The sequence below is a fragment of the Coturnix japonica genome, chromosome 13, assembly GCF_001577835.2.
Source record: "Coturnix japonica isolate 7356 chromosome 13, Coturnix japonica 2.1, whole genome shotgun sequence".
Taxonomy (NCBI): Eukaryota; Metazoa; Chordata; class Aves; order Galliformes; family Phasianidae; genus Coturnix; species Coturnix japonica.
The window spans coordinates 12,158,327-12,186,312 of NC_029528.1; the positions used below are offsets into that span (position 1 = coordinate 12,158,327).

Consider the following 27,986-nt stretch of genomic DNA (forward strand, 5'->3'; position numbering starts at 1 on the left):
GTGAGCTCCATGGCCGGGCACCATGGCTACCTGCATCAGTTTGGGTGCAGGCCGGGCGGTGTGGGCACGCTGTTGCATTCACGTGTCGCTGCCCGTGTGCGTGGGAGGCAGGGCCGTGTCGCACAAGGAGGGGGCTGCCATGTTACCTGCGCCCGCAGCCCCCTCCCCGCAGGGAGGATGTGCTTTTCAGGCAGCTGCCTGGCTGCCTCCCGAGCCGGGAGCGCGGGAGTGTGTTGCCAAGGCAATGGGGACCATCTTACTCATCCTCCTCGCTATTGTTATCCTGCCAGCCCGGAGGTGCCCGGGTGGGGAGAGGAGGAGGAGGAGGAGGCAGCTGGCCAGGGAGGAAGGCTGGCTGCAGGGAGGGGAGGAGATGCGTGGCCCCCCATATCACCATCTGATGGGGGTAGGAGATGCTGATGGGTGAGGGGAGAGCAGAGCGCAGGGAAAGGGCAGGTGGAGTGCGAGTCGGCAGCCCTACATCAAAGTGCTGGGCAGGGGGATAGAGGGATGGGGGGAGGCACCGTCCCCTCCTCTACCAGGACCTAAGTCTACCCGTGGTGTCTCTTGTCACCCTGTGCCCCTCTTGACCCCCTAATCCCCCGTATGTCAGCGTGGGGTGTAAACTCACAGCTACGTGGGATGTAAACCCAGAGCTGTACCAGGCAGGGTGCACCTCAGCTCTGCTGCAAGGGGGGACACGGGACGGTGAGCACAGAGCTGGGAGCAGCACAGGGCACGGGGCACAGCCCGGCGGTGTGACAGCTCATGGCCGTGCAAACACCTGGCAGCTCCGAGCTCTGCTTTTGCATCGTGTGTGACAAGCAGTGCAACAGCCGGCACGAGGTGCTGCGTGCTCGGGGGTCCAGGAGCGGGGTCTGATCTCTGCAGGCACCGTCTGCCCACGTGTGTCCCTGCTCACGCGTGTGCCACCCCGGCTGGGCGGGTTGCCTGTGGTGGTGTGGGGGTGCCCCGGGGTTGCAAGGCTGCGCTCTTTATTTTGATATTCTTCCTCCCTATTTTTAGCATTCGGGGTTTTGTTCCAGCCTCGCTGTTTACTGGGAGGAGCATTTCCACTGCCAACCTCCCCTGTCTCCAGGCAACCAGGTGTGCCAGCTCCCACCGCGCTGGCGCCGACACCGCACCACCCTATAGATCTATAGGGCTGGTGTGGGGGGTTAACGTTAACCTCAAGGCAGAGGAACCCTACCTCAGGGTTAACATTAACCTTCCTGACCCCAGACTCACAGCCCCGTCTGCTGCAGGGACCTGTTGCAGCACCCTCTCCAAAGTGGTCCCGGTGGCACCCATGGGTGCTGGGATGGATGGGGTTGGCCAGGCTGGCACATGGCTGTGGGATGCACCGTGGTGGCTGTTCTTCCCTCAGTCTCCACTGTCACGGAGGTTCCAACGAGGTGGACTCGTGCTGACTGGGGCTCCACGTGAGGTGCTGGTGCCCTCCAACACCCCATTGCACGGTGCCATGTGGGGGGCTGACCGCGTGCCCCCACGCGTGGGGCAGTGCCATCTGCCAGCACAGCATCCCAGCGGCAGAGGGGTGCTGGCCCTGCAGGGTTGTTGGGGGGCAGGCGGGGCCTCGTGGGGGGGGTTGTGAGCCCCGAGGCGATGCTCGCGGGCCGCCTTCCCCCCCGCAGCGCGAGCGGGAGTGCGTGGGAAGGAGTTAGACAAAGCCTGAGCCCGGGAGCAGAGGCAGCGCTGCCGGGAGGGAGACGGGGACGTTCTCCCCTCCCCATCCTCCCCCCCGGGCGAGGGCTGAGCAGGAGCCCTCCTCGTCCCCTCCGCGGCGGCAGAACGGACCGGCACGTCCCCGTCCCTCGGGCTGGCAGCCGCGGGGTGCAGCGGGCAGCGGGGCAGCGCCGGTGGCCCCGCGGTGATGCCCGGCGGGGAGGCGGACATCTCCGTCACCAGGTAGGAGGGGGACGGGCCCCGTGTCGCTGTCACCCCCACCCACGGGACGGCACCACGGGGCTCGTGCCAAGGGCCGAGGGGCAGCCGGCCACGTGCCCCCCCCGTACCCAGATGTAGCACGTCCCGGGGGCGCCGGGTGGCTGTGCGGGACAAGAGCCATTCCCGCACCCGGGGGCTGCGTCGGGGGTCTGGCGGGGCGAGGATGTCACGACCGGGAGATGGGGATGGGGGTGAGGTCCCCGGGATGGGGACAACGCCAGGACGGTGATGCCAGAATCCCCTCCCCCCCCCCCAGACAACCGGGCCCCCAACACCGGAGCGGGCGGTGCCGGTGCGGGGCGCGGACCGGGGGGTGCCGGTGCGGGGGGAGCGGCCTGGGGCACGGTACCGCCCCCGCCGCCGCCGCCGCCCCACGCATGCTCCGCCACCGCCACCGCGCCGGAGCGGAGCGGAGCGGGAGGGGACCGGGCTGGAGCCGCCGCCGCAGGTAACAGCGGCCCCGGGGCGAGCACGTGGCGGGGCCGCCCCGCTCCTCCCGGAGCCCCCGGGGCGGCATCGCCGGGACGGGATCGGCCGCCGCCTCCCACAATTCGGGGCTGCGGCTCGGGCGGCTTTGTTCGCGGCTCGGCCGGGGCGTGCCCACGCGTGTCCACGAGTGTGTGTGTGCCCGGAGCCGTGTGCGGCGGCTGCGTGCCCGTGTCTGCAGGCGGGAGTGCGTGTGTGCGTGTGTGCCTGCGGGTGCGTACGCGCGTGTTCGTGTCTCCCCGCGTGCACACGAGTGTGCCCCGGGCACGATGCTCTGAGGGTGGGTTCGGGGCGGCTGGCAGCCGTGCGGCCCCGCGGGGAGATGTCACGGGTGGGACCGAGGTGCTGCGTGGGGAGAAAGGCACGGGGGGGGCGGGGGTCGTTTGGAGACGCTTGTGTGACACCGGCTTGTGTCCCCTGTGCCACGTGGCCCCGTGTGAGTGTGGGTGCTCCGTGCAGGGCAGGTGTGCACCGTGCCCAGCTGCACCCCCTGCCCTGCCTGGCACTGCCCCGCTGTGCAGCCTGCAGCCCCTCCCTTGCCAGTGGGTGCCCTGGGCTGGGTACCTTTGTGCATGGCCTTGATGGACGCTCCGTGCTGAGCATCCCCAGGGCTCTACTGGGCACCACAGGTTGCCCTCCAGCTGTTCTCCCTCTGCAGGATCTCCTGGCCACGGCTCCGTGACCCCAGCAGCCAGAGCAGCCCCTGAATCCTGCGTGTGAATCGGTCGCACCAGGGAACGGCTGTGTTTGTGGTAGGTGGCTGACGCTGTGCTCCCCTTCCTGGGGTGGGCACTCTGCTGGGGCCCTCTGGGCACTGCCAGACCTGCTGTCACCTGTGGCTTGGCAAGAAGCAGTTGGTGACTGACGGAGCCCAACTCACCTTCCTGTCACCTCTCTTACAGGACTAGCATGGGAGAAGCCTTCCCCGGGCATGGGCAGCACTAGGGATCCTGAGGCCCTGCAGCTGCTGAGGCGTGAGGCTGAGGATGCCTGTGAGCCCAGTTCCAGCTCCTCGGGCTGCCCGCCAGTGGGTGAGCGCTTGCCCAGCTCTGGCTGCAGCGGGGATGGCCGTGCCATGAGGACCTGCTGCGTGGCTGAGCCCGAGGCCCTGGGCACTGCGGAGAAGGTGCCGGTGCCAACAGGACCGGGGAGCTGCGGGGCACCCGGTGGCACTGCTGCTGCCTGCGGCCCCATGGAGCCAGGGGGAACCCAGAAGGAGAAGGCCAACCCCATGCCCGCCCTGCCCGAGCCCTGCCTCAAGACACCCAGCAAGGACGCAGGCAGCGTGCCGGCTCCAGCCAAACACGTGGCATTCGTGGAGCCATCGGCAGGGGCTGAGCTGCCCTCCCCGATGCCAAGCCAGGAGCAGCCCCAGGGTGGTGCAGGGGGCAGCGAGGCCCCCGAGCAGCCCCAGGTTGTTGGGGAGGAGGGCAGAGCTGACAGGAGCACCGAGTGCACCCAGCAGCCCCGGACTGCCAAGCTGCTCTGCGGATCCTACTCGTTTGAGGTGACCCCCCCGCAGGACGCCGGTGTGCAGGACATGGGGACACAAGTGGACAGCCGTGCATCCCTGGTGTCGGTGGCACTGAGCCCCATGAGCCCCCCAGGTGGAGCCGCTGCCTTCACCTTCCCCAAGAGGGAGCTGGGCTCTGCCCCACGCCTGGAGCCCTCCAAGAAGGACGCGGAGATGCAGGTGTCCATGCCCGTGGAGACGCGCTCGGTGGCCACCGGGCCCATGACACCAGTGGCCAAGTCCCCACAGGCCTCGTACCCTGAGGTGCACGTGAAGGGGGTGGCAGAGGAGGCTCCGGAGCCCATCCGGGAGGTGAGCTGGGACGAGAAGGGGATGACGTGGGAGGTGTACGGGGCCTCCATGGAGGTGGAGGTGCTGGGCATGGCCATCCAGAAGCACCTGGAGAAGCAGATTGAGGAGCACGGGCGGCAGGCGGTGGCCACCCCACAGAGCACTCGCGCCAGCTCCATCAAAGGGGCTCCCCGCAAAGGTGAGCCCAAGAGGCAGCCCAGCATCTTTCGGGCTCTGCTGCAAAATGTCCGGCGGCCACGGTGCTGCTCCCGCACCGGCCCGGCCATGGAGTGAGCTACTGCACATCCACGTGGGATGGAGGGGACACGGGGAGGTGTCCCTGCCCTGCGCCCCGAGACGGCCGCTGCCAGCGTGCAGCGCTCCAGGTGGGTGGTGATGGAGTGCTGCAGGTGGGATGGGACGTCTCCTCTGCTGGGGTCTCCCCAGCCCTGGGACACGAGACAGGTGCCACCTCTCTGTGCAGGGGGTGGGGGCCTGGCCGTGGCTTAGAGCTGGGCTGGTGGGCAGCAGCAATGACAGCAGCCCCCGGCTGCCCACCCCACTCCTGTTCTTGCCACATCGGCATCGTGTCCCACTGCTGTGCCCAACAGAAGGGCTGTGGGGCTGGAGCACGGTGCCATCAGCTGCTTGTCCCCATCACTGCAGCTGGGGGCAGCTGGGGAGGTTGTCCCCGTGGTTCCCAGCCCTCCCTGGCTGCATTTGAAGCACGGGAACCCTGGTGCTGGGGAAGGAGCTGTGCTGCCTCCCAGCCACACTGCTGTGAGCAGCACCCAGAGCCCCCAGGCTGTCCCTCTGTGGGTTCCCCAGCCTTGCTTGCTGCTCCCCCCGGGGCTGCGCCAGCTGCAAAGTGCTGCCACTTTTTACTGCTGGGATTTTGCAGGGGTGGGAGGGAGGGGGGGCTTTTCTTGAACCGTGTTTGCATTTTTGGAGCTTTTTAAGAGACACTTTCAGCCGTCAGCCACCTCCTCCCCAGCAGCCTGCGGGGCTGCAGCTCTTTCAAAACACTGTTCCTATATCCCTGCCCTGCTGGGCAGCACCAGGAGCAAAGTGGGTGTGCTGGGGGGTGACACCCCTCTGCCAGCAGCACCTCGGTGTCAGTGCCAAACTGTCGGGCCCCACATCTTGCCCTGCCCCATCCCCACCAGCCTGACCCAGTGCACAGGAGCGGCCCCACAGAGCCCTGGGAGCACCTGAGCTGCAGGAGGCTGCAAAAATCGGGGTGCTGGGGAACCCCTGGTCCTGCCAGTCCACTCTGGCACTATGGCTTCATCCCCAACTTTCATTGTTTAACTCTGTTTGTTTTCTGGGGGTGTGGGGGGAGGAAAGGGGTGGGAGAACTACACTTGTCAGTCGGGGTGTTGGGTAATAAAACATTGCAGAAAGCTCTGTGCTGCCAGCACCTCTCGGTGGGGATGTGTGGGGTGACAGACAGACAGCGGGGTGGCACAGAGCCCTGCAGTGACACCAAACCCCTCCAGCCTGACCTCAACACACCAGGAGAGGGGACCCCCTGGGGCCTGCACCAAGGGGCTGGTGGCCATGGGACGCTGTCACCACGTGAGATGGGTTTATTGCCGGGATTGAACACGACATCGCCAGAGGAGCTGCCCGAGTCCCGCTCTGGCCCCTCTGCGCCCCGTATGCTGCTCACAGGTCGGTGGTGTTGAAGGCAGTGTTGATGTAGGCCATTTTGGGGGGATCCTTCATGTTCAGGGCGGCCGCCAGAGCTTCGTCCTCAGTGGAGTCTGTGGGATGTGGGCTGCCTCTCTGCAAACAAGCACAGTCAGAGGGGGGGGGGGGCAGGGACACCCCATCCACCCCCAGAGCTGGGATGGAGAGAAAGGGGCACGAGGGTCCAGCAGTTTGTGTGCCACCGCAGAATGGAGCTGGGCAGAGGGGGCGGGATGCCCTGCCTCCTACCTGGGCCTTGAAGTTGTCCTCCTTGGGTGAATCCACCTTGTTTTCATCCAGGGAATTGATGCTGCAGAAAGAGAAGGGTTAAGAGGTGGTGGCAGCATGGGGATGTAGGGTAGCAGCCTTGTGGCCTTTGGGGCTGCCTGTAGGGCTCACCTGGCCACCGAGCTGGTTTCTTCATGGAAGCCCAGGTCATGGGATGGGTCCAGCGAGAGGTTCAGCATGGGGTTGGCCCTAGCCAGGGGTGGGTGGTAGAGAGTGTTGGGGTCAGCCTGTGGGGTCAGCGATGTGGGAGCAACATGGGGACAGGCACAGGGAGCCCTCGCTCACCTCTCAGCGTTGTACTTGTTGGTGCCGGGGATGCCCGCTCCCTGCACCACAGCTGGGCTCAGTGTCGTGGCTGCCTTGAGAGCCTTCATCGCACTCAGCTTCCTCTTGTAGCTGCAGGGATGGTGATGGTGAGTGGGGATGTGGGGACAAGGGGTATGTGGGGACCCAAACTGGGTGCATGATACCTCCGGATGGTCAGCACCAAGGCCAGGATCGCGATGAGGATGAAGAGGACCAGGAACGCTGCCAGCCCCGCAATGACACCAATCATCTGCTTCTCCTTGCTGGGCTCTGTCACCTCACCAGGGCCCTAACACACAGTGGAGCTAAGGGTGCTGTGTAGGCACGAGGACCCCCAGTGAACCACATGGGGCTGCTGCCTTGTCCCTGCAGCCCTTGCCCAGCCCCACTCACGATGACGGCCAGGCCCAGGTTGATCAGGTTGGCCAGGACCAGCGGGTCGCTATGGATGAGCCTGCCAAGGGAAGGGAAGCGGGATGAGCAATGGGGTGGGCAGCAGTGCTGGCACACACACAGCTCCCTCCCCACCACACACAGGCTCAGCTGGTTGACGTCCAGTGCTGTGCCATTGCTGTAGACGAAGTACACCTCCATCACCGACTTGGGTTGCACCCTGCAGGGACAGGAGGAAGTGGTGAGCGGGCTGTGGGGCACAGTGCCCTCCCCATGGCCAATGCCATCGCTGCACCCCTGCTCACTGAGTGGCACGGCTGTCCTCATAGCTCCGGATGGCTGCCACATAGACCCCTGCCTTAGTGGCACTGGTCAGGGCCCTGCAATGAGGTTATAGGTGAGGTGTGTGTATAGGGAGCAGCAGGACCTGCAGCCCCAGCCCCTGCCAGGCCTCCATACACTCTGATGCTTTCCAAATTGCTCTGCACTTCATCCACTGTTGTCACAAACTGGAGGTGAATGCGGTAGCTCTGATCCACTGTGAAGATCTGTGTGGGGATAACGGAATGAGAGGGGCTCAGCAGGACATGGGGCATCCCCAGAGAGAGGATGGGGTGACACTCACATTGAGAGTGGTCTGTGTCGCGTGCTGCGGTGCTGCGCTGTCCCGAGCCTCCACAGTCACCTGGTACTTCCCCTTCAATGAGCTGTCCAGGTTGCTGGCTACCCTGAAGGGATGGGGACATCAGCATCCCATGGGGCTGGGTCTTCCGAGAGCCCCATCCTCCTAGCACGCTCAGGTCCCTCTGATGGGGACCAAGGAGCAGGGGGTGCCCTCCATCCATCCCTTCCACGTGGCAAAGGAGCTGAGCTGGGCTCAGCCCCACACCATGCAACCCCCAGCTCAGCCCGGCCCCATGGCATTACTGGATGCTCCCGGTGTAGCCGTCCTGGTCAGCTGAGGTCACCACCTTGAAGAGGTTCTCAAAGGGCCGCTTGGCCCCATCTTCCTGCACAAACACCACGCTGATGATGGAGAAAAAGATGGTTCCTCCCAGCCCTGAGTCGGCATCTGTGGCCTGTAGGGATAAAGTGTGTCAGCAGCACGGGTGGGCAGGGATGGGTGAGCCCAGCTCCTCAGAAGCAAGTACAGCTCCTCACCTTCACAGTAGCCACTTGCAGGTCCACTGGAGAGATTTCAGGGACCATGACTGTGGAGAAAGACAGGGCAGTTGTGGTGCTTTGCAGCTAAGTGTGCTGTGCACCCCATGCCCTGCATGCCCCATGGCTCAGTACAGCAGGTGCAGCCCTGAGCTCCTCCTGCTGCTCTTCATGGGGAGCAGCGAGTTGTCCCAGCCCGGACACCACACTGCTCACAGCCCTGGGGAGCTGGGCAGAGCCACACAGCAAAGAGCAGCTCAAGGATGCTGTGTCCTAAGCTCCTCTGCTCACCGAAGGTCCCAGTGACAGGCAGGAAGATTGGCGCGTTGTCATTAATGTCTGTGATCTGGATCTGCAGGGTTTCTGCCAAAGACACAAACACAGAGCTCTGGTCAGTCCTGCTCTGTGTCCTCTGGGAGCCACATTCCCCCAGAAGGCCCAGATCCCTGTGGCAGAGACCAAAGAACTGGGGACACCTCCCCACCAACCCAAAGGGACCAAAGAGCTGCGGGCAGCCTCCCCCCATCCCAAAGAGGCGCTCCTCTGGGGAAGCAGGAGCCCCAGATCCCATCTTCCTCCCTGCCCTGCTGATGGTGGACACAGGGTGTGGGTTCTGCCTGTACCGTTCTGGCTGTACTGGTTGCCTTTCTGAGTGTAGAGGTCTTCAACCCGCATGGTCAGCAGGACCACGTCACACAGCTCGTAGTCAATGTCCAAGCTGTTGGCCAACACCGAGCCATTGGGCAGCAGCACAAACCAGTCCCAGCACACCTCCCCAGCGCTGCTACCACCCTTATAGCAGGCGACCGACAGCTCCTCGAAGACCAGCGAGTGGTTGGTGTCTGGGTCAGAGGCGACCACGGTGTGGATCACACCTTGCTGCGTGCCGTTCTCACTCACGCTCACACCCTCCAGTGAGGATGGCAGGATGGTGGGCGGCTCATCGTTGACATCGAGGATGTTGACCCGCACTGAGACGTTGGCCACGTTCCCTGCATTGTCTGCTGCTGTGTTCTCCGCCAGCACCACCAAGGAGAAGAATTTATCCTGCATGGTGTCATAGTCTACAGACACATCGGGGTCAAGGAAGAGCCGCCCGCTGTAGTTGCCCGGCCCCAGGCGGAATGAGCTGATCAAGAAGTTGCTGGAGCCGGTGCTCCGCTCCAGCTGGAAGGAGATGCGGGAGTTGATCTCTGTCCGGTCAGCATCCGTGGCCATGACTTCCCCCACGAAGGACCCTGCAGGTGAGGCAGACTCTCAGTGTCCGTCTGTCCGACCCCACGCGCTGTTTGTCCCACAGCCTGACCACCCTCCTCATACCGTCAGAGCTTTCAAAGACGAAGAACTCATAGGACTGTTGGAGGAACACTGGCGTGTTGTCATTCACATCCTGCAGGAGATGATAGCCCATGAGCATCACTGTGCTGGAGATAGGGGTCTGGCACGGAGCAGGGGACAGGAGCACGGACACCTGCTCCCTGCTCCAACTGTGGCACATGGGAACACGTTGCCACCTTTCCACCTGCTCTGGCTGTGGCCAGTGCTCACCGCCACAGTGATGGTGACGTTCACCATCGTGCTCTGCTGCGGCACCCCGTGGTCGTACACCTCCACTGTCACCACCAGCTGCCCCTCGTCATCATCCACGGCCTCACGGTCCAGCGGCTCAATGCTGTGCATCTCTCCAGTGATCTGGTTGATGGTGAAGTTGTTGCTGTACAGCCCTGGCACGATCCTGTAGCCCAGCTCACTGTTGGGAGTGCCTTCCTCATCATTGTCGATGGCCTGCAAAGCGAGCACCAGGGGGATGGAGAGGGGTTGTTTGCAGCCCAGGACAAACCCTGGCTCCTCTGCTCATGGTGCCCACCCTGATCTGTGTGCTGACGTTCTGCCCCTCTTCCACGGAGATGAAGTAGGAGCCAATGATGACGGGCTTCTCGTCATTCTCATCTAGCACAGTGATCTCCAGCAGCGTGGTGCCCGTCATGTTGTCCCCGTCCTTGGCTTGCAGGTTGGCGTAGTACACAGAGCGCAACTCCCGGTCCAGGAGGGACCCATTCCTCACCATCACCACCCCGCTCGTGGCATTCACCATGAAAATGTCCTGGCTGCAGCACACACAGACCCATCAGCAGGGCTCCAGCCCAGGGCAGGTGGCACCCACAGCCCCCCAGCAGCTGTGCCCCACGTACATGCTCTCCGGGAGCAGGTAGTAGGTGATCTGGCCACCAGCTCCGCTATCTGGATCATAAGCCTAAAAGAGAGCAGGAAACATCAAGAGAACCTGCTTCAGTGATGGATGTGAAGCACTGGGTGTGGGCACTGAGCACCCCAAAAAGTGTCCCCAAGGGTCACACCGTGATGTTGGCAATGACGGTGCCATCAGGGCTGTTCTCCGGCACTCTCAGGTTGTAGCTGCTCTGTGGGAACTCAGGGATGTGGTCATTGGTGTCAATGATGTCAATGGTCACGGTGGCTGTGGAGCAGCAGTCTGTGGGATTCCCTGTGTCATTAGCAATGAGCTGTGGGGTGAAGTGACAGTGTCTCACATGGGTCCCCAAGTAGAGACAGCTGTCACATCTGGCCCAGCTCCTCTGAACCAAACAAGCTGTTGTGGCAAAGCTCTGCTCTGCTCTTGTCCTTGTAGGGGAAGGGCTGTGTCCCCAGGCACGTGGGGAGGAGGGACCCACCTGCACCACCATGACGTGGGTTAGCTCATAATCCACAGCTGATGGGTTTTGCACGAGGATCTGCACCTCCCCTGTACCCACGATTCTAGTGGGGGAGACAGTGAATGCACTGGCACTCGCACCCTGCAGGTACAGCTCAAAAGTGCCATTGATGCCCTGTTGGGGAGATGGACATGAGGTGAGGGTGATGGAGCAGTGGCACAGCAGCAAAGCCCCAGGGACGGGCTCCCACCTTGTCTGGGTCATGCGCAACGATGTTGAGGTTGGACACAGGCACTTTGGAGGAGGAGTGCTCCACGATGCTCCCTGTGAAGTTGCTCTGGGTGTCGTTGAAGTCGCAGTTGGAGAAGGAGCACTGGTAGAACTGAGGCTTGTTGTCATTGACATCAGTCACCAACACTGTCACCAGCGTGCTGGCCTGGGCCACGTTGCCATAGATGTCCAGGTTGCTCTCACGTGCCTGTGCAAGCAGAGGAGCAGGTCAGGCCTTGTGGGGCGAGGAAAAGAACGGGTGTTTCATGCTGTCCCACTCACCATGACCTCCAACAGCACCTCCTCGCTCGGCAGCTGCTCACGGTCCAGCAGCTGTCTGACAGTGATGGTGCCTGTCGTGTCGTTGATGGCAAAGGGGGCACTGGCATCTAGGGGACAGCAGGGGCCAGGTTCAGTCATGGGGAGGGTTGCTGGCTGCTGGAGTCCAGATGCAATCCCCTGGGTGCCCACCCTACTCTGTGCCCCTTCACTCACTGGTGATGCTGTAGGAGATCTTATCGTTCACCCCTATGTCTCTGTCCATGGCCGTGACGGTCAGCACTGTGGTGCCCTGTGGGGACACAGCCATCAAGGCACAGCCTGGGGACACCTCCAGCCCCACGGCAGCAGGTCAGGCTGCTCACCACTGGGCAGCCCTCGGGCACGGAGCCGGAGTAGGGCTCGTTGAGGAAACGTGGGTCCAGGTTGGGCACATCGATGACGGCGATGGACAGGTAGGTGCTGCTGTTCTGGATGACCGTCTGGTTGCCCAGCATCCCTCCGCCATCCTGGGGCACAGCACCCATTAGTTGCACATCACCACGACTTCACACCCACTGCCCCTACCTGGACAAGATGTCCCTCACCTGGGCAAGGATCTTCAGCTGGAAGAAGGTGTTCATGGTGTAGTCCAGCGAGTTGTTCAGCACCACGCTCCCGTTGGATAGGATGTAGAAGAGCCATTGGTTCTTCGTGGTGTCTGGGATCACCTGGAAGAGAACGCTGACACATGTCAGCAGACCTGGCCCATGGGGAGCCCCCACCACACAGAGCTGCGGTGCTTACCTCCTGGATGCTGTAGCTGACTCTGGCAGCAGACCCAGTGTCAGAGTCATTGGCAAACACGGTGTAGATGATGCTGCCCACTGTTGTGTTCTGGGTGCACAGAGAGGCAATGGTGGCATTGCACAGGGCAGCAGGGTTAAGGTGCTGAGCCCAGCCCCTCCCAACCCCATCTGGGGCTTAGGTCTCTGCATGAGCAGGGATTGCAGCCCCACTCCCTGTCTGCACCCTGAGCTAGCCTTGCCCTGTCCCAGGCTGAGCAGCTCCATGGGCACTCCCTGGTGTGTGAAGGAGAGGTGAGGGCAGAGTCCCAGTGCACACCAGCCCCAGTAGCACTGATATGACTGCCAGGAATACCATCACCAAACACCACAACCACACGCCCAGGCGCAGCGTCACTTCATGCTGTCACCACACATTATTATTTCCTGTTGTCACCAGGCACACCCATGCCATGGGAATTACCCTCCCATGGGGCTAACAGGTCCCAGGAAGGTACCTCGAGGACAGAGGTTTCATAGGGCAGGTATTGGAAGATGGGTGCGTTGTCGTTACGGTCATCCACGATGATGGTCAGGCGGCTGGTGACCTGTGGGGAGAGCTTGGATAAGGGAAAAGGAGCCGGCCAGCACTGCCCCCCTGGGCAAAGCCCCACTGAGCATCACAGTCAGCATTACTGAGACCCTGCGGAGACCCCACTGTGATCCCTGTTCCCACTACTCACTGCTGTATTGATCCCGTCAGACAATATGACAAAGATGTCGAGCTTGGCCTTGGACTGGGGAGGGAAAGTAGAGCTCAGTCAGGGCAGGCAGAGCTCAGCCTCAGTCCGAGGGCTCTGCCATTCATCCCCATGGCCCCATCTCCCAGTCCCTGCTCTCACCTCACGGTCCAGCAGGTTTTTCAGTGTCACCACACCTGTCTGTGCATCAACTTTAAAGTAGAAGGAATCTTCCCCAGTGATGTCGTAGGTGATTGGGTCCCCATCTAAGTCATAGGCTGACAGACTGAAAGCAATCGCGCCTGGGGACAAGGGGAGAAAGGCATCGTCATCCCCAGGCTCTCCCCCCATCCCAGCAGCCCCCCCGCAGCCGCCCCTCACCTATCGGCAGGTCCTCAGGCACGTACACGAGGGTCATGTTGAAGATGGGAGCTGTGTTTCCTGAAGCTGCAGGGAGAACATGAGCTGAGTGCAGGGGATCTCCCCCTCCTCACCCCACAACTCCCACTCCTCACCCTCCCCTGCCCAGCCCACAGTGCCACTTTTGGGGGTCATGGATGCCCCCAGGGAAATGGGATGGAGCTGGAAGCGTCTCTGATGCTTCCCTGCAACCCAGGCCTGCACCAAGCAAAGTCCTCACCTGCTGCCAGGAGGAAGGGGAGCAGCAGCAGCGGGTGCCATGCCATCCTGCCCAAAGCCTGTGGAACACAGAAGAGAAACTGGGGCATGTTCCGAGCCCCCCCACCATGCCCACTGGAAGAGCATGGGATGGGACTGAGCTGCCCAAGGGAACAGGTCCCATCCCATGGGGATACAGTGGGGGGATGGAGCTGGTCTGTAGGTTCTGGTGACCTCAGGAGTATCTGGGGACCCCAAGACCAGCTCCTGAGCACAGCTGAAGGCTGAGTCACTCCAGATCACTCCAAGCCCCACATGGAAGCCCCAGAGAGAGCTGTGACACCCCACAACATCCCCCTCTCTTACATCACCGCCTATGGGCAGCCCCCACAGCTCACCCCCTCCAACAGACATTCCCCCACCCCAAACCCAGACTGCAGTGCCCATGGGGGGTCGTGCTGGGATCCCTTACCTGCAGGCACCTAGCCGGGATGCTGCCGGCAGCTATGCCGTGCTTGCACCCTGGCAGCACTGCAGAACTTTGACTCCTGAAGTAAGCAAGTTCATCAATGATTAACTGCAATTAAGGGGTGAGAAACTGCTTTCTCCATTCTCCTCCCTGCTGCTCATCACCCAGCTCTGGCCCAGCCCAGCAACTGCTCCCCAGCTCCAGCCCCCTGTGCTGGGGACCATCCCCGTGGCTCATCCACCCCAACCCGCACCCTGGGGACTCTGCCTGTAGGGCTGCAGGGGGACCCCAAACCCAGGGCACTGGGGAGGGGCTGAGGAACTGCCTGGCATCCCCTGGGCTGGAGCAGGGAGGTCTCACCAGGACACAGGTGGGCACCGACCCAGTGGAGCTGCCGCTGGGGCCTCGTGCATCCCCCGCTGTGAGGTTCCCTCCCTGGGGGGGCCTAGAGGGCTCAGCTCTGCCTCCCTGACCTACTTCAGCCCTGCTGGGGACAAGGGTGGATTGTGTGGCTCTGCTCATGCAGAAGAAGGCTGGGATGTGAGAGTGGGGGGAGGCACAGACACAGCCTGTACTGGCTCTGCAGGACCTCGGGCCTGGCCCTCTTCCTTCTTATACACTGGGGAGGATCTCAGGGGGCCAGGAGCCCGCACAGCTCTGCACACCCCAGGACACCCAGCCAGGACACCCAGCCTGCTCTAAGGCCCCACTGCACCCCATAAAGGGCCAGGACTGGGGTGAAACTCTTGAGGGCTGGTCCAGGACAGCCCCTACTGCTGAAGGGTCACTGTGCCCTCGTTCCTCGAGTCCCTCAGGCCTGGTGCAAGGCAGCCCACTGCAAACCCTCCTGGACTGTCCCAGGACACCCCCAAACCTTCTAAGGGTTGGCCTGGGATGTCCCCAGCGCCTCCATCCCCATCCCTACCCAGATCCACATCCTATTCCCAGCTCCATCCCTGTCCCCATCCCTGAACCCAGCCCTGTTCCCGTTTCTATCCCTATCCCTTTTCCCATCCCTGTCTCCGTTCCGTTCCCATCTCTGTTCCCATCTCCATCCCTACCCACATTCCCACCCCGCCCTTCCCCCTGTCCCTGTAGTGCGCATCCTCTCGGATCATTACGGCTCTCACCCCGCAGCGCGTTTTAGTTGCGGCTCTTTTAGGCTCATTACGGCGCTGGGGCCGGGTTGGACGCTCCCACCTGGTGGCGGCGCAGGGGGCGGCCGGTTCCATCGGCTCGGGATCGCAGGGGGCGCCGTGAGGCGGGGCCGAGGCCGGAGCGCGAGCGGCACCGGGACGGACACCGAGCCCGGCGGGCCCGGCCGCCGCGCCATGCGAGCGGGCTGAGCCCGGAGCGCGGCCGGGGCACGAACCGAGCGGCCCGAGAGCGGCGGGGGCGGCGCCTCCGGTAGGTTGTGGGGCGCGGTGCCGGGCACCGGAACCGGCGGGGGGGGCGGCGGAGCCGGGGCAGGGCCCAGGCGGTGCGACGGGGGGAGCGGCACCGGGACCGGCACCGGGAGGGCGCTCCGGCGGGGCCCGGTGAGGTGTGAGCGCGGGCCGCACTCGGGGCTGTCGCCGTGTGGGCCGGGCCGGGCTCCGTGCTCGGGGAGCACCGGGCGGCGGGACGTGAGCGGGGACGGAGCGGGGCGGCCATGGCGGCTGTGCCGCGGGGTGGGTGCGCTGTGCTGCGGGTACGGCAGCTCCGTCCCGCAGGGCCCAGCGGTGCGATGCGGGCCGGGCCGTATGGAGGCCGCAGCGGGACGGCACCGAGCGGGGCGACCGCAGCACCGAGCGGCCTCGCTCCCTGTGCCGGCACCCGGAGCCAACGCGGCTCGGCCCGGGGCTGCACGGTGTGCGGTGCGCGGCTCCCGCATCCCGGAGCTGTGCGTGGGCTGGGGCCGGAGCCCCGGCAGCAGCAGCAGGAGGAGGAGGAGGAGGAGCGGCCGTGAGGGATCGGGCTGAGCCTGATGTCAGTGCGCTGCATGGCGGGTAATAATGCACGGTGCAGTGGAAATAATAAGGCCGGCTCAAAATACGGCGAATGCGGAGCGCAGCACCGGGCCTTTGTTGGCACCTTTGGGTGCTGCTTTGAAGGCAGCGGGAGCGGCTCCGTACCAACATTAGGACACGGGGAACCGCGGCCCGGCACGTCCCGGTGCTCGGATAAGGGGCAGCGGGACGTTGTCCTTAACCCCGGTGTGCGGGGTGGCTGCCCGGTGCTGCCCGTCCATCCCCGCTGTGCTCGGCTCGTGGAGCCCGGCACGGCCCGACTGAGGCCCCGCACTGCGATGGGGGTGGGCAGGAAGGGGAGGAAATAAATGGTGAGCGGAGCGCTCGGTACCGCTGCTCCGTTTGTTCCGCTTCTTGCAGGAGCTGAGAGCAGCCGCTGCTTTTTTGTCTGCCCGAGCTGGGCCTCGTCCCACTTGGCCGTGCTGCAGGAGGAGCGGTGCTGCACACAAGGCTGCGTTGCCTTTGGGGTCGGGGCCGTGTTTATGGGGCTCCCGCTGGTTGTCCCCTCGCTGCAGGGAGCAGCACGGCCCCATCTGGCTGCTGGGAGGGATGTTCCCACCGCCCCGACCTGATGTGCTGCACGGCTCCGCTCGGCGAGTGCAGAACAAAGAGCTGAGAGAGGAGACTTTGCAAATCCCCATTGATTTGCACAGTGGAAGCTGCTCGCTGTGTGTTTGTGTCTGCCTGCCTGGGACTGGGGCTCTGCGAGGGGAATTGATCAAGCTGTAAAACCCAAAGCCAGCTAATGAAATAGGGACTATGGATTTTTATTTTAAATGGAAGAGAGTTTAGGAGAGATTTAATTAGCGCTGGTTTATGGGCCTGTTACAGGAATGAAGTAACAGCCAGCAGGTAAAGCCTTGGCTTGTAGCATTGTATCCAGGTGTGCGCTGTTGAAGTCCTGTATTAGAGGCTGGGTGTGAAACAAAGCCATGGGATGCAGAGCGGGATGAGGTGATGTCCCACTGATCCCATCAGGTGTCCCAATGAATGTCCATGGGGCAGGAGCACACTGACATCATGGAGTGGTGTTGATGCAGGCTGGGCTCTTGAACCAAGGCTCTTCCTCCCCCAGATGTAGCACAGGCTCATCCTTGTCCATCAGAGGGTCCCATCTCCCCACGCTCACTGTTCCCTGTGCATCTCCAGCAGGCCACGGGCACCGAGCTCTTGCTGAAGCCTGCGTGTACCTGTGCATTGCGTGTGGGGTTTGTAAATGAGCGCTGCAGAGCGTTGGGATTTGCTGGGCTTAGATGTGTGTCCGACACCAGCGGTAAGGCTGTCACTACAGCCACTCCTACTGTGTGCATCCACTTGGCTGTCACGTGAGCCTGGCCGCGGGGCTTGGCTGGGCAGCCAGCACTGGTTATCGGCAGCAAAGCACGGAGCTGTTGGATGCTGTTGGGTTTTCATCTCTGAAGCCGGTTGCTGGCAGCACACGGCACCTTCCCGCTGTCCCTTGGCTCCCTGCGTGCAGCCCAGCTGTAGAGATGTGGCTCGTCACCTGCCTGGTGCTGGAGGGAACGTTGGCTGGATGGTTGGCTCAACCAGGTGTCCTAGAGCTGGGTGCTTTGGGAGGGCTCCCTGCTTGGCTGTGTGCGAGGCAGGAGCAAGGGGAGCACTGCCTACAGTGCTCTGGGAGCCTTATTTTTCCAATGGTGGCCTCAAGCTTGACCACATAGAGCAGAGGGGCTGGCCATGCTGTATGATGAGCTGCCTGCTCTGTGCTGATCCTGCCTCGAGGTGAGCTCAGGCTCCAGCACCTCGCTCTGTGGCTCAAGGAAGGGGGTTTGGCTTCACTTCTTCCTCCCCCAGCCATGCAGGCACAGATCCTGCTCCCCTCCAGCAGCTTTGCCTTTTCCCTGCTGTGCCGGTGCAGCTCCCCAGCTGCGTTTGCTTTTTGATCCAAGTGCTTTAGTTGCTTTTCTCTGTGTTGCCTGCGCTTTGGGCGAGCGGTGAACAATAAAAATGTGCCGGCGAGAGCTGGAGCAGAGGTCAGCCGGCTCCTGTGCCCCAGGCTGCTCTGTTGTCACTGCACGGTCGCGCTTTGTGCACAGGGGCTGTCAGCCTGGAAATCATGGTGCTGTTTTTTTCCCCCTCTTAAAACTATCCCCGGGCACTGGTGCGGGGTTTTCTGTGGGTGATGCACTGGGGAGGTATGGCAGCAAACTTCCTTCGTGCTTAAGGCAGCGGTCAGTGCTTGTTTAGGTGCATCTTGAAAGCAGAGCCCTGGCAAATTGTAAATCAAGGACAAAAGAGGGCAAATAGCAGCTGGAAATTGTCAATGTACCCGAGCTCCTTTCTGAAAATGATTGCTGCAGGTTGTTGGTGTCCCCACAGGCTGCCTAAAATGCAAAACAAAGCACCCAACCCAACTTCCTGACCGTCCCCCACGCTTTCAAGAGGTGTTTTGTTTTGAATTGCTTGCTGCCATCCATCGGCTCCTGGCTCTGTGTCCTTTTTGCCAGGTGCTGCTGCTAGAAGAGCAGTGTGAGCGATCCGGCCTGTGCCCAGCAGGCAGAGCAGCAGGGAGGTGTCTGGAGGCTGCCCCTGGTGCAGTGTGCTAGGCTGGGTGGGATGCTTGCAGAGGGTGAGGGATGCAGGCTGTAACCGTGCTCCCTTGGGTAGCTGTGCTCTGGGGGAGATGGGGTCTGTGCTTTAAGGCAGAGATGGATGAATGGAGAGTAAACACACGAAGGGCAAAGCAGCGAGGAGTCCTGAAGCGTTGTGCCCTGCAGAGGGAAGGAGTGGCAGGGCCTGGGGGCTGCCCAGGTGGCGGAGTAGGGATCAATGTGGAAGTGCTGGCTCTTCTCCACCTGCCCATGTACAGCTGAGCTGTGGGGCTGCCTGCAGCAGGATGGAAGGAGACGGAGGTGAGCATAGTTCACGGTGCTTGTAGCCATGGGACGGGGCCAGTACAGGCTGCTGAACACCTTCTGACAGCTGCTTGGGCTGGAGCACCCCATGGGCTGGCTGAGCTGGGTGCTTCCCATTGCTGCTTCCCATTGCTGCCTGCTGCTGAGCTACAGAGGTACCTGAACAGCTGCACCACAGCCTTCTGGTCATGCTGCTTAGGTCGTGCAGCTGTTTCTAGGGCAGATGAAGAAAGGTGGAGACATGTCTGCAGATTCCTGTCCTAAGGAAATGAAGGCTGCGCAAGCTTACTGTTTATTTGTGAGTCCTCTCTCTGCTTTGAACTTTCTGGCTGGTTTCAGTTAAGATCAGCAGCGCAGCATCTATTTCAAAGGTCTGGGAAGGAAGAGGCTGCTAGTTCTCCCTCTGCACTGCAGCTCAGCCTCGCTATTAGACATCAGAGAATCCACGTGGGAGAGAGATCGACAGGAAACTGGGTGTTATCAGTTCCGCTGCCTGTGCAGCTCCTCGCTCCTCATGTCAGCGTCTCCGTGCGTGTGGCTGGAGGCGTTTGATGGCAGTGCTGGCAGCCCGGGGGTGTGAGTGGGTGGTGTGCGATCGCAGCGAAGGCGTCCTTGCCTCCCCTGCCAGAGAGCTCAGCTCCAGCAAGGTGTGCAAAGAGGGGGGGGAGCTCCTCTCCCCAGCAGGAAAGCACCTCGCCGTGCAGCACCCGCTGATGTTGGGGTGTCCCACGTCACCTTGTCAGGTTTTGTACAGGGTGGGGATCCTCCTGCTGTCCCTCCCCAAATGTTGGGAACTCCTTGGTGCCTGGTGCTGGTTTCTTTTTGCTTGATTTGCAGGTGGTGGGAAGGGGGGGGGGGTCTCTCCTGGACTTGGGGAGGGTACGACTGGAAGCTGATGCCGTGCTGAGTGTTCAGGAGAGGCTGGGGGGGAGCCTGCTCCCAGTGGGAGTTTTCCTCATATCACTCCAATCGCCCCAGCTAATCCTGTGACAGACCTGACCTATATATGGGGCCAGGGAGGTGGCACGTCTGTAGCAGCAGATGGTGTCGCAAAGAGCCTGGGCTCAAGCGGGCTCCTATTGTGCTGACCTCTGGCTCTTGTGAGGAAGAGGATGGGCTGTGGGGTGCCTGAATTCAACCTGTACAGTTCTTTGTGACAAGAGCTGGGCATGTGCAGCCTTCACAGGTAGGAGCTTCACTGGAGGTGTCATTGGCTGATAGTGAAGGGCAGATGAATGGACTCAAGCCCTTGTCCTTGCCCAGAAGCACTGGCTAATGCTGTTGTCACTTGGGCTCCTTGTGTTCCTCCAGGCTTAAATCCACATCAGGATGCTGTCACACCAATAGTCAGAGTGGCCTTTTATATGGATGTCTTAGTGGCTGTGTGTCGTGCTGTGACCCTAAGACAGAACAGGGCAGGTGTGAGCTGAGCCACCTCCGTGTGCAGCCACAACCACTAGGCCTGGCCGGGCACAGGGCACAAGCACAGAGCTGCGTTCCATCTCCCCCCATTGTCCCGAGGACATCGATAGCTGCTGGCCGTGGGGGAGCTGGTGCTGCTGGAACACGCTGGGAGGGAGTGTGTGCACAGTTATCTGTCATCTAGGCCTCCGTGTGCTGTTTATGCAGTGTGTAGGACCAGGCTGTGTCCTGGCCACCTTGTTAATAGCACTGCTATCTCTGCCAGGAATTAGTGGCAAGCTCCAAGTGCCACCTCCCATCTCCCTCTTCATCCCTGGAGCCAACAGTGGGCACTGAGGGTGGTATCAGCTCCTGGGCTGTTCCCTTCTGGGCTGTCTGAGCAGAGTGACCCTGTCGCAGCTGTGCCCCCTGCCCAGCCATGGTGCTCAGTGCCCTGGGGAAGCCCTGGGGCTGCTGTGTGTGACTGGGGTGAGGAGGCGGCCATGAGAGGAGCCGTGTGCAGGATCCTCCCGGTGGTGACGATCCTTCTGAGCTGTGGAACCATGACCCCGGCTCTGTTTCCCTTTCGAAGGGCTGACGTTCCAATTCATTGGCTCCTTTTGGTTGTGAGCACGTTAAAGCCCAGCTGTCGGGCAGTGCTGTGTACAGCCATGACATAGCGCTGCCAGCTGCTGCCTCTCGTACCTGCTCGTTTCTCGTTGCCGTAAGGCGGCAGCCCGGCACGGATGCGGCTCCGGTTCCCGGTTCGGGCCGTGCTGCGCGGTGCCGGGGTGTCCCCGCTGTGCTGGGGGCTCCCGGTTGTGCTGTCGGTGTGTGCCGGGGGTTCTCCCGTTAGTTCCGTACTCAGTGCCGTGCTCCGTTCCCCGCCGCTCATCCCCCCGCTGTCGGCTCGGTTTCCCGTTCCCGCCCCGTCCCGCTTTGCCGCTGCCCCTCGTGGCGGCCCGGCCCCGCTCCAAGATGGCGGCGGAGCGTGACACGCCTGGTCACGTGGCTCTGGCGCCCGCTCTCTCCCCCCTCCCGCCATGCGCGCGCCCCCGGCCCCTCCGAGTGTTGTGGCTCGGGCCGGTGCCGCCGCGCCTTAAAGGGGCCGCACCCCCGTTCCCGCACCCGGCGGCGGCAGCTCCGGCCCGGCCGGCCCGAGCCGCGGGTAACAAAGAGACACCGGAAACGGCGGCGGCGGCGGCGGGGGGCCGGCAGGGCGGAGGGAGAGGGGGTTAGGGGGGGGCGGCAGCCCGGCCCGGCGTCGGCGAACAAAGAGCGGCGGGAGGAGCGGGGGCGACGCGGCGGCTCCACGAGCGCGGCCCCGTCCGGCGGTGCAGGTAGGCCGGGGCGGGGGGGCGGCTCCGGGACGGGGCGGGGCGGCGCCGCCCCCCGACAGCCCCCAAATGCGGCGGGACACCTGCCCCGGGCGCGCGCGGGGCCCGGGCGCCTTTGTTATTGCTTTTGTTTGGCGCCGAGCACATGGCCCCGGAGCGGCGCTCTCTAAAGACACAGCTCCGCTGAGCCACGGCCCGGCCCCGCTCCGAGTTCCGTGCGTGGGGATGCGGCACTTGGGGCGCGCGGCCCCTGCGCTGCGTGGACCGAGCCTGTGGGGGGGGGGGGGCGTGGGGCCGCGGCTCCCGGCAGATGGCACCGAGCGCCGCTAACTTTGTTCCCGTGCCCGGTGGCCGCCCAGCCCCGGCCGCGCGTGTCCGCCCACAGCGCGTCCCGGCTCGGGGCGCTGACCCCAGGGTGTCACGAACACGGCCCGTGTTCGTGGGGTGGTGAGCGGGGACACGGGGGGGACCCCGGAGCAGCGGTGAGGACGGACGGCGCACAGCTCTGCGCACCACGGCGGTGGGACCCGGTGGGATGCGGGCTGCTCCGGGGGCTCCTGCTGTGGCGGCTTTGTTTGAGCCCAAAAGAGAGATTGCTCTCAGCTTCACAAGCAGCATCCCGGGCTGGGCTGAGAGCAGCAGGAGACACTGCACGGCGTCAGGCTGTGACCCCTTGCAGTGACGCGGCCTTTTGTCCTTCTGGGGGCACCTCCAGCCTCCTGCTGTGCTGCTGCCGGGCTCAGGGCGCTGCACACTCAGCCTGTGCCCATGTACGTGCCCAGCACATGGAGGAAGGGCTGGAGCAGGCACTGTGCAGGGAGGTGGCCGCCAGCTGGGTCTGGGGACAGCTTTGAGGATGGAGCTGCTTGGGTCGGAACTTGTGCCACCTGGTGCTGCAGGGACACGGGGGGGTGTGGAGCTGGGGAATGAGCAGCCCCAGGAGTGGGCACCTCCTGGGAGTGATGGCACATTGCTGCATGGCAATTACATGGGGACACTGGCCCAGCTGGGTGCAGGGTGGTGGGACAGTGCCCCAGTGGCAGCTTGCAGAGGGTGCAGAGCAGACACACAGGAGCCCTGCAGGACAGAGCACTCCCAGAGCAGCACTGAAGCCCGCTTGGCTGCAGACACATTGGTAGTACCCAGTCCCATTAGCAGCTCAGGGCAGTGCTGCAGCCACCAGCCTGCTTTTCTCTGTGCCAAAAACATGTGCTTCTGTCTCACTCGGTGTCTGTGTCTTGCATGGGGAGGTCACACAGCACAGGGATGCTGCCTGGGTATCCGATGGGGGCTGGGCTCTGCTGTCTCCAGCCCCAGGAGTGGTGGTGGGCCCAGGTCTGGGTGCCAGGGGCAGTGGGCTGGGCGATGCTGGGGTCATGCTGCACTGTACATAGTGCTGCTGCCTGGAGTCAGCTCTACGCCTCTCCCCTATCCTGTATCAGGGAGGATCTGGGGCTCCTGTTTGTGCTCCAGCCCCGTGCTATCCTAGGGGATTATAGGCCATGACCCGCTGTTGTTCTGCAGGATCCAAGGTGCTGGTGTCTCGCCCTGCCTGGAGCCTGAGGTCCCGCGTGTCCATCCGCCTCCCGACGTCACCAATGCGACCATGGGAACTGGCAGTGAATAGGCGGCCTCCCTCTGCCCCTTTTAACCAACGTCGTTTCTCAGGGGGACCCTGCAGCAGCCCTGACCACCTCCGGCGAAGGTACGGGGCAGCACGGAGACCCAGTGGCCATCGTGCCTGTGTGGGGACACACTGTGGGTTGTACATCCTGCTGGGGCAACCGCCAGCACCTGGTGGGTTGGGGGAGCTCAGGGTGGGGAGCGTGGCCAAGGGGAACATCGTGGGGGTCCTGTGTTGAGGACGCAGGGTGGTGGCACACACAGGGCGAGTGGAGCTGGAGGTTGGCAGCCAGACGAGGAGCTCAGCCCTGATCATTGCACTGCTGGGCGCTGACCCTGCCCGGGGGTCACTCCTGCTCTGTTTCTCTCCTGCGGTGGCCCCGCAGCCCCCCTGTCCGGCGTCAGTGGGGACGACGCGACCGACCTCTGGCAACCCTGCTGGGCCAGGATGAGACCCAGCTGCACCCTGCCTTCCCCCAGCAGCCGCACATCCCTGTAGATGAGCCCCGCGCCTACGCTCTCCCCAGCACACCGCCACGAATGCTGCACCCGGCCGCTCACCCGCCCCACCAGAACCCATTCATGGTGGATCTTCATGACCAGGTAGGTGGCGCAGGAGCAGCCCTGGTGCTGAGACTGACCCTGCGCCTGTACCTTGGTGTCCAGAGCCAGCTCTATGACATGGTATGATGTATCCTGTGGTCCCCTTTGGTGCTGGTGGTGGGAGCCCATGTCACCTTGACTGCTGGTTATAAAGCGGGGTCCAAAGCTCACATGGAGCCCAGCAGGATGCTGCCTGTGTCCCAGTGCTGGTGCTTCGTGTCCTGCTGCTGCCCCTCCGGGATGGGGACAGCCCAGCTGGGGCCGTGTCCTCTGCCCACATCCTCTATGCCTTGTCCCCAGGTGCACCAGGGACCCGTCCCTCTCTCCTACACGGTCACCACCGTCACGACGCAAGGCTTCCCCATCCACACCAGCCAGCACATCCCTGGGTGCAGCACCCAGCAGCTCCCAGCATGCTCAGTGATGTTCAGTGGACAGCACTACCCGCTCTGCTGCCTCCCGCCCCCGGTGAGTCACGGTGGGATGCAGAAGGGGACACCTGGGGGTGACATTGCCCAAAGGCTGTTTGGGTGCCACCCTGGAGCGCAGGGGCTGTGGGCGTGGGGACCATTTGATGCTCTGAGGCCGGCAGCAGTGCCCCTGACCCCCATTTCTCTCCAAACCCTGCAGTTGATCCAGGCATGCGCCATGCAACAGCTCCCAGTCTCCTACCAGACGTTCCCTCCCATCATCTCCAGCGACCATTACATCCTGCACCCGCCCCCGCCGCCAGTGCCCCCCCACCAGCCGCCCCACATGGCTCCCTTGGGGCAGTTCGTGCCTCTCCAAGCCCAGCACCCACGAATGGTGAGTCGGGGTGGGACTGGGGAGGTGTTGGTGCTGCAGAGCCAGGCGTGGGGCCCTGGAACAGAGAGTGGGATCTCTGTGCGGCCCCCCAGGTGGGTGCAGTGCTAATGCCAGTGGATGAAACCTGGGACACACCTTCCAGCCTAACAGTTTCCCCTACAGCCTCTGCAGAGGATAGACAATGATGTGGACCTGCGAGGGGAGCAGCACCCCATCGCCGGCTTCACGTACCCCCCATCCCACCACGCTCCCACGCTCTCCCCCTCCGTGCCGCTGCATTACCTCCCCCACGATCCGCTGCACCAAGAGCTGCCATTCGGCGTGGTAAGTGCCCGTCCCGGTGCTGGGGGATGCAGGAGCTGTGGGCACGGCCCTGAGCCCTGCTCTCTCCCCACAGCCATACCCCCACATGATGCCCCGGCGGCTGAACACCCAGCGGTACCGGCTGCAGCAGGCACTGCCCCCCCCGCCGCCCCCTCCGCCGCCCCCTCCGTACTACCCGAGCTTCCTGCCCTATTTCCTGTGAGTACTGGGGTGGGGGGGATGTGGGAGGTGTGGGGCAGCCGTGGTGCTTCTGTCCCCATGGAGGAACCCTCGCTGAGGGCCCCCTCCTCCCTGCATGCAGCTCTATGCTTCCTGTGTCGCCAACGGCCGTGGGACCCACGATCAGCCTGGACCTGGATGTGGATGACGTGGAGATGGAGAACTACGAGGTGTGTGGCTCCGCCACCCCATGGGGTGACCCCGGCATTGCGGGGTGGCTCCAATGGGGCTGAGCCGTCCACGTCTCCCCGCAGGCATTACTGAACCTGGCCGAGCGGCTGGGGGAGGCCAAGCCACGGGGACTCACCAAAGCAGACATCGAGCACCTCCCGTCGTACCGCTTCAACCCCGAGAGCCACCAGTCCGAGCAGACCCTGTGAGCCAGCGGCGTGTGCGGGGCGGGGGGTGTTGGGTTGGAGGGGGGTTGGTGCTGGGTTTGGGCTCACTGCTGTCCCTCCCCAGGTGCGTGGTGTGCATGTGTGATTTTGAGTCAAGGCAGCTACTTAGAGTCTTACCCTGTAACCACGAGTTCCATGCCAAGTGTGTCGATAAGTGGTTAAAGGTGGGATGGGGCTGTGGACACCCCTGACCCCAGTGGGGTTTTGGTGGGCTTCGTTCCCTGCAGGGCTCTGCTTCACCGCCCCCTTCTCTCCTTGTTCCCCTGCAGGCAAACCGCACGTGCCCCATCTGCCGGGCGGACGCGTCGGAGGTGCAGCGTGATGCGGACTGAGGCCGGCGGGCGCCGAGCCGCACAATTCCTTACAGGATGAGGACGTCGTTCCAGGGGCGGGGGATGCTGCCGGGGCCTGGCCGTGCGCTTACCCCCCCCAGAGCCTCCTCGGACGTGGTGAGCGCTGAGCAGCCCGGGCTGCGGCCGTTCCTCCTCCTCCGCCGTGCACGGAGCCGCCGCAGGGTCTGAACGCTGTTGTGCTGGTGGCGGCCGCGTCCTCCGTGTCCTCCGCACTCCAAAGACGCTGTCGTCGCTCCATCACTCTGCAGGTCTTTGTACTCACTAGGAATTATTACCACCTCCCCCCGTTCCTCCATTTGTGTTGGTTTTAGGGTAGGTCGGTTTTAGTTCTTTTTTTCCCCTTCCTTTTCCTTTTCCCATCACATTTTGGTTCTGTGGCCGCTCTTCCCCTCGGCGGCAGGAGGAGAGCGGAGGGCGGCGGGGCTGGGGTCACTCTGCAGCGCTCCGAGTCCTTCCCAGGCGGGAGGAGGCCCCGGCCCCATCCCCAGCCCCGACCCCGCTCGGTCCGTGCTCTGCGGGGCGGCCGGGCCCGTTTCCCCCCGGGGCTCCCGAGCGCCTCGTCCTGCGGGCCGGGCTGCCCCGAGTCGTTTTGCATGATTAATTAGCGAGGAGGAGGAGGAGGATGAAGGGGGGGGGGGCGCAAGGAGGGGCTGCCCTCCCCGCGGTGCCGACGCCCGGGAGCCTCCGCGCGGCCCAATGTAAATGTTCACAATATGCATGCATGTCTGACCAGCTTGGAACGTGGTCTTGGCTACGTGTAGCCGGCTGTGGGGTGAGGGGGGTGGGGAGAGGGGTTTTTGTGCTCAGCTGATACTGCCATGCACTGTACTGCACATGTCCGCAACGCCTCTGCAGGACCGTCAGGCTTTCCGGGCCGTCCCCGCGGGGCGGGGCGGGGCGGCGGGGCTGGGCCCCGGCACGGCGAGATGCGGGAGGGCGGTGGGCACCGGGGGGCGGTGCGGGGCGGGTCGCTATTGGCCGGCTCCTTTTGCCTCCCTTTCTCGGCCACCCGTCTGCGGTCGAGGCCGCTCCGCCGGCACCGCTGGGCTCGGTGCCCCCTGGGCAGGATCCCGCCCCCCCCCCGTCCCTCAGTGACAGAACCAAAGGAGACCCACATCGCAACACGGAGACGCCCCCCCTGCCCCCCATGTCCCCCATGTCCCCCATGTCCCCTCCCGCCCTCGCGGTGCCCAGGGAGCCAGGAAAGCCTTACGGTCCTTTGACGGCGACTCGAAAGCTCACAGCTCGTGTGCTGCAGAATTTATTCCAATGAGCAGCTACAAGTATCATTTCAGAAGAGAAAAAAAATAAAAGCAGGAAAAAAAACAACAAAAAAAAGAAAAAAAAAAGAAAAAAAAAGAGAAAAAAAAATCCTAAAACAAAAACCCCAACAAAAAAAAAAATCCAAGAAACCAATTATTTAGGGTGTTTGTGATTGCTGACTGCGCTGTAGATACCACTGTTTACCAATGATTTCCTGTGGTGGGATAGTGGACTGTTTACTGTTCTATATACCAGTCCATGGGCCGACGGGCCCAGGACGTGTGTTCTGTGTTAGAAAGTTTTTATATATATATATATATATATATATATAAATATATATATATAATTTTTTTTGCTCTGTTACTTGCACATTTTACAGTTACCTCATTTTTTCCCCCCATGTATGTATTTGAAAAACAAAAACAAACAAAAAAAGGCTAATATATAGAAAAAAAAAACACAAAAAAGAAGAAAAAAAAAAGGTTCTTAAAGCTCTAAAAAGTGTTCGGTTTCGGTTTGTTTTTATGTTCGTTTGGTTTTATTTTTTCCTTCCATTCCATTGGAATCATCTTGGTTTTGTAGCATTTAACATTAACTAGTCTGTTGTATTATATATATGTGTATTATACTGATTGAAATTTTTAACAGATTTGTACTTTTTTTAAGATGAAAGTTGCTAGTTCTGCTTGACCAAGTAGTGCAATCATTATTTTTTTTAATGTCGTGGCTGATTTTGAGAGGGATATTCACTAATAAATGTATGATGTATACCAAGGCGCCGCGCCCGGCTCCTGTTGTGCTGTGGGCAGCCAGGGGTTGGGTTGGACTGGGTTGGGTTGGGCTCTAACTCCATCACCCCAACC

The 27,986-nt window shown here is 62.4% G+C and overlaps 3 protein-coding genes across 12 annotated transcripts; 2 read left to right on the forward strand and 1 right to left on the reverse strand.

The window, feature by feature from the left end:
* Positions 1-1,606: 1,606 nt before the first annotated feature.
* Positions 1,607-6,049, forward strand: GPRIN1 (G protein regulated inducer of neurite outgrowth 1). 2 transcript variants are annotated; one of them, XM_015876115.2, is made up of 3 exons: positions 1,607-1,929; positions 3,113-3,206; positions 3,357-6,049. In XM_015876115.2, the coding sequence occupies exon 3, from the start codon at positions 3,386-3,388 to the stop codon at positions 4,550-4,552; it is 1,167 nt and encodes a 388-aa protein (XP_015731601.1). In that variant the 5' UTR covers positions 1,607-1,929; positions 3,113-3,206; positions 3,357-3,385; the 3' UTR covers positions 4,553-6,049. The 2 variants fall into 2 exon arrangements, with proteins under 2 accessions (XP_015731601.1, XP_015731599.1); XM_015876113.2 differs by lacking the exon at positions 1,607-1,929 and adding an exon at positions 2,336-2,416.
* CDHR2 (cadherin related family member 2) lies at positions 5,833-15,266 on the reverse strand. 3 transcript variants are annotated; one of them, XM_015876102.2, is made up of 33 exons: positions 15,041-15,266; positions 13,914-13,989; positions 13,464-13,521; positions 13,205-13,270; positions 12,986-13,125; positions 12,827-12,880; positions 12,602-12,691; positions 12,106-12,195; positions 11,907-12,029; positions 11,685-11,828; positions 11,536-11,611; positions 11,323-11,429; positions 11,021-11,248; positions 10,789-10,944; positions 10,456-10,620; positions 10,291-10,352; positions 9,966-10,206; positions 9,647-9,883; positions 9,419-9,488; positions 8,722-9,336; positions 8,390-8,461; positions 8,099-8,148; positions 7,865-8,016; positions 7,563-7,665; positions 7,397-7,485; positions 7,243-7,317; positions 7,080-7,157; positions 6,938-6,998; positions 6,709-6,833; positions 6,524-6,634; positions 6,350-6,427; positions 6,200-6,260; positions 5,833-6,046 (listed from the first exon to the last, which is right to left on the reverse strand). In XM_015876102.2, the coding sequence occupies exons 1-33, from the start codon at positions 15,241-15,243 to the stop codon at positions 5,927-5,929; spliced, it is 4,176 nt and encodes a 1,391-aa protein (XP_015731588.1). In that variant the 5' UTR covers positions 15,244-15,266; the 3' UTR covers positions 5,833-5,926. The 3 variants fall into 3 exon arrangements, with proteins under 3 accessions (XP_015731588.1, XP_032303347.1, XP_015731589.1); XM_032447456.1 differs by lacking the exon at positions 15,041-15,266 and adding an exon at positions 14,271-14,338; XM_015876103.1 differs by lacking the exons at positions 13,914-13,989; positions 15,041-15,266 and adding an exon at positions 14,271-14,447.
* On the forward strand, positions 15,206-27,898 carry RNF44 (ring finger protein 44). Of its 7 annotated transcripts, none has more exons than XM_032447457.1 (11): positions 15,206-15,317; positions 23,058-23,238; positions 23,543-23,759; positions 24,060-24,227; positions 24,390-24,566; positions 24,729-24,890; positions 24,964-25,088; positions 25,192-25,279; positions 25,364-25,485; positions 25,572-25,671; positions 25,777-27,898. In XM_032447457.1, exons 2-11 carry the CDS (start codon positions 23,132-23,134, stop codon positions 25,837-25,839), a joined length of 1,329 nt encoding a protein of 442 aa, XP_032303348.1. In that variant the 5' UTR covers positions 15,206-15,317; positions 23,058-23,131; the 3' UTR covers positions 25,840-27,898. The 7 variants fall into 7 exon arrangements, with proteins under 7 accessions (XP_032303348.1, XP_032303349.1, XP_032303351.1 ...); XM_032447458.1 differs by lacking the exon at positions 15,206-15,317 and adding an exon at positions 15,362-15,448; XM_032447460.1 differs by lacking the exon at positions 15,206-15,317 and adding an exon at positions 15,433-15,453.
* Positions 27,899-27,986: the final 88 nt, after the last annotated feature.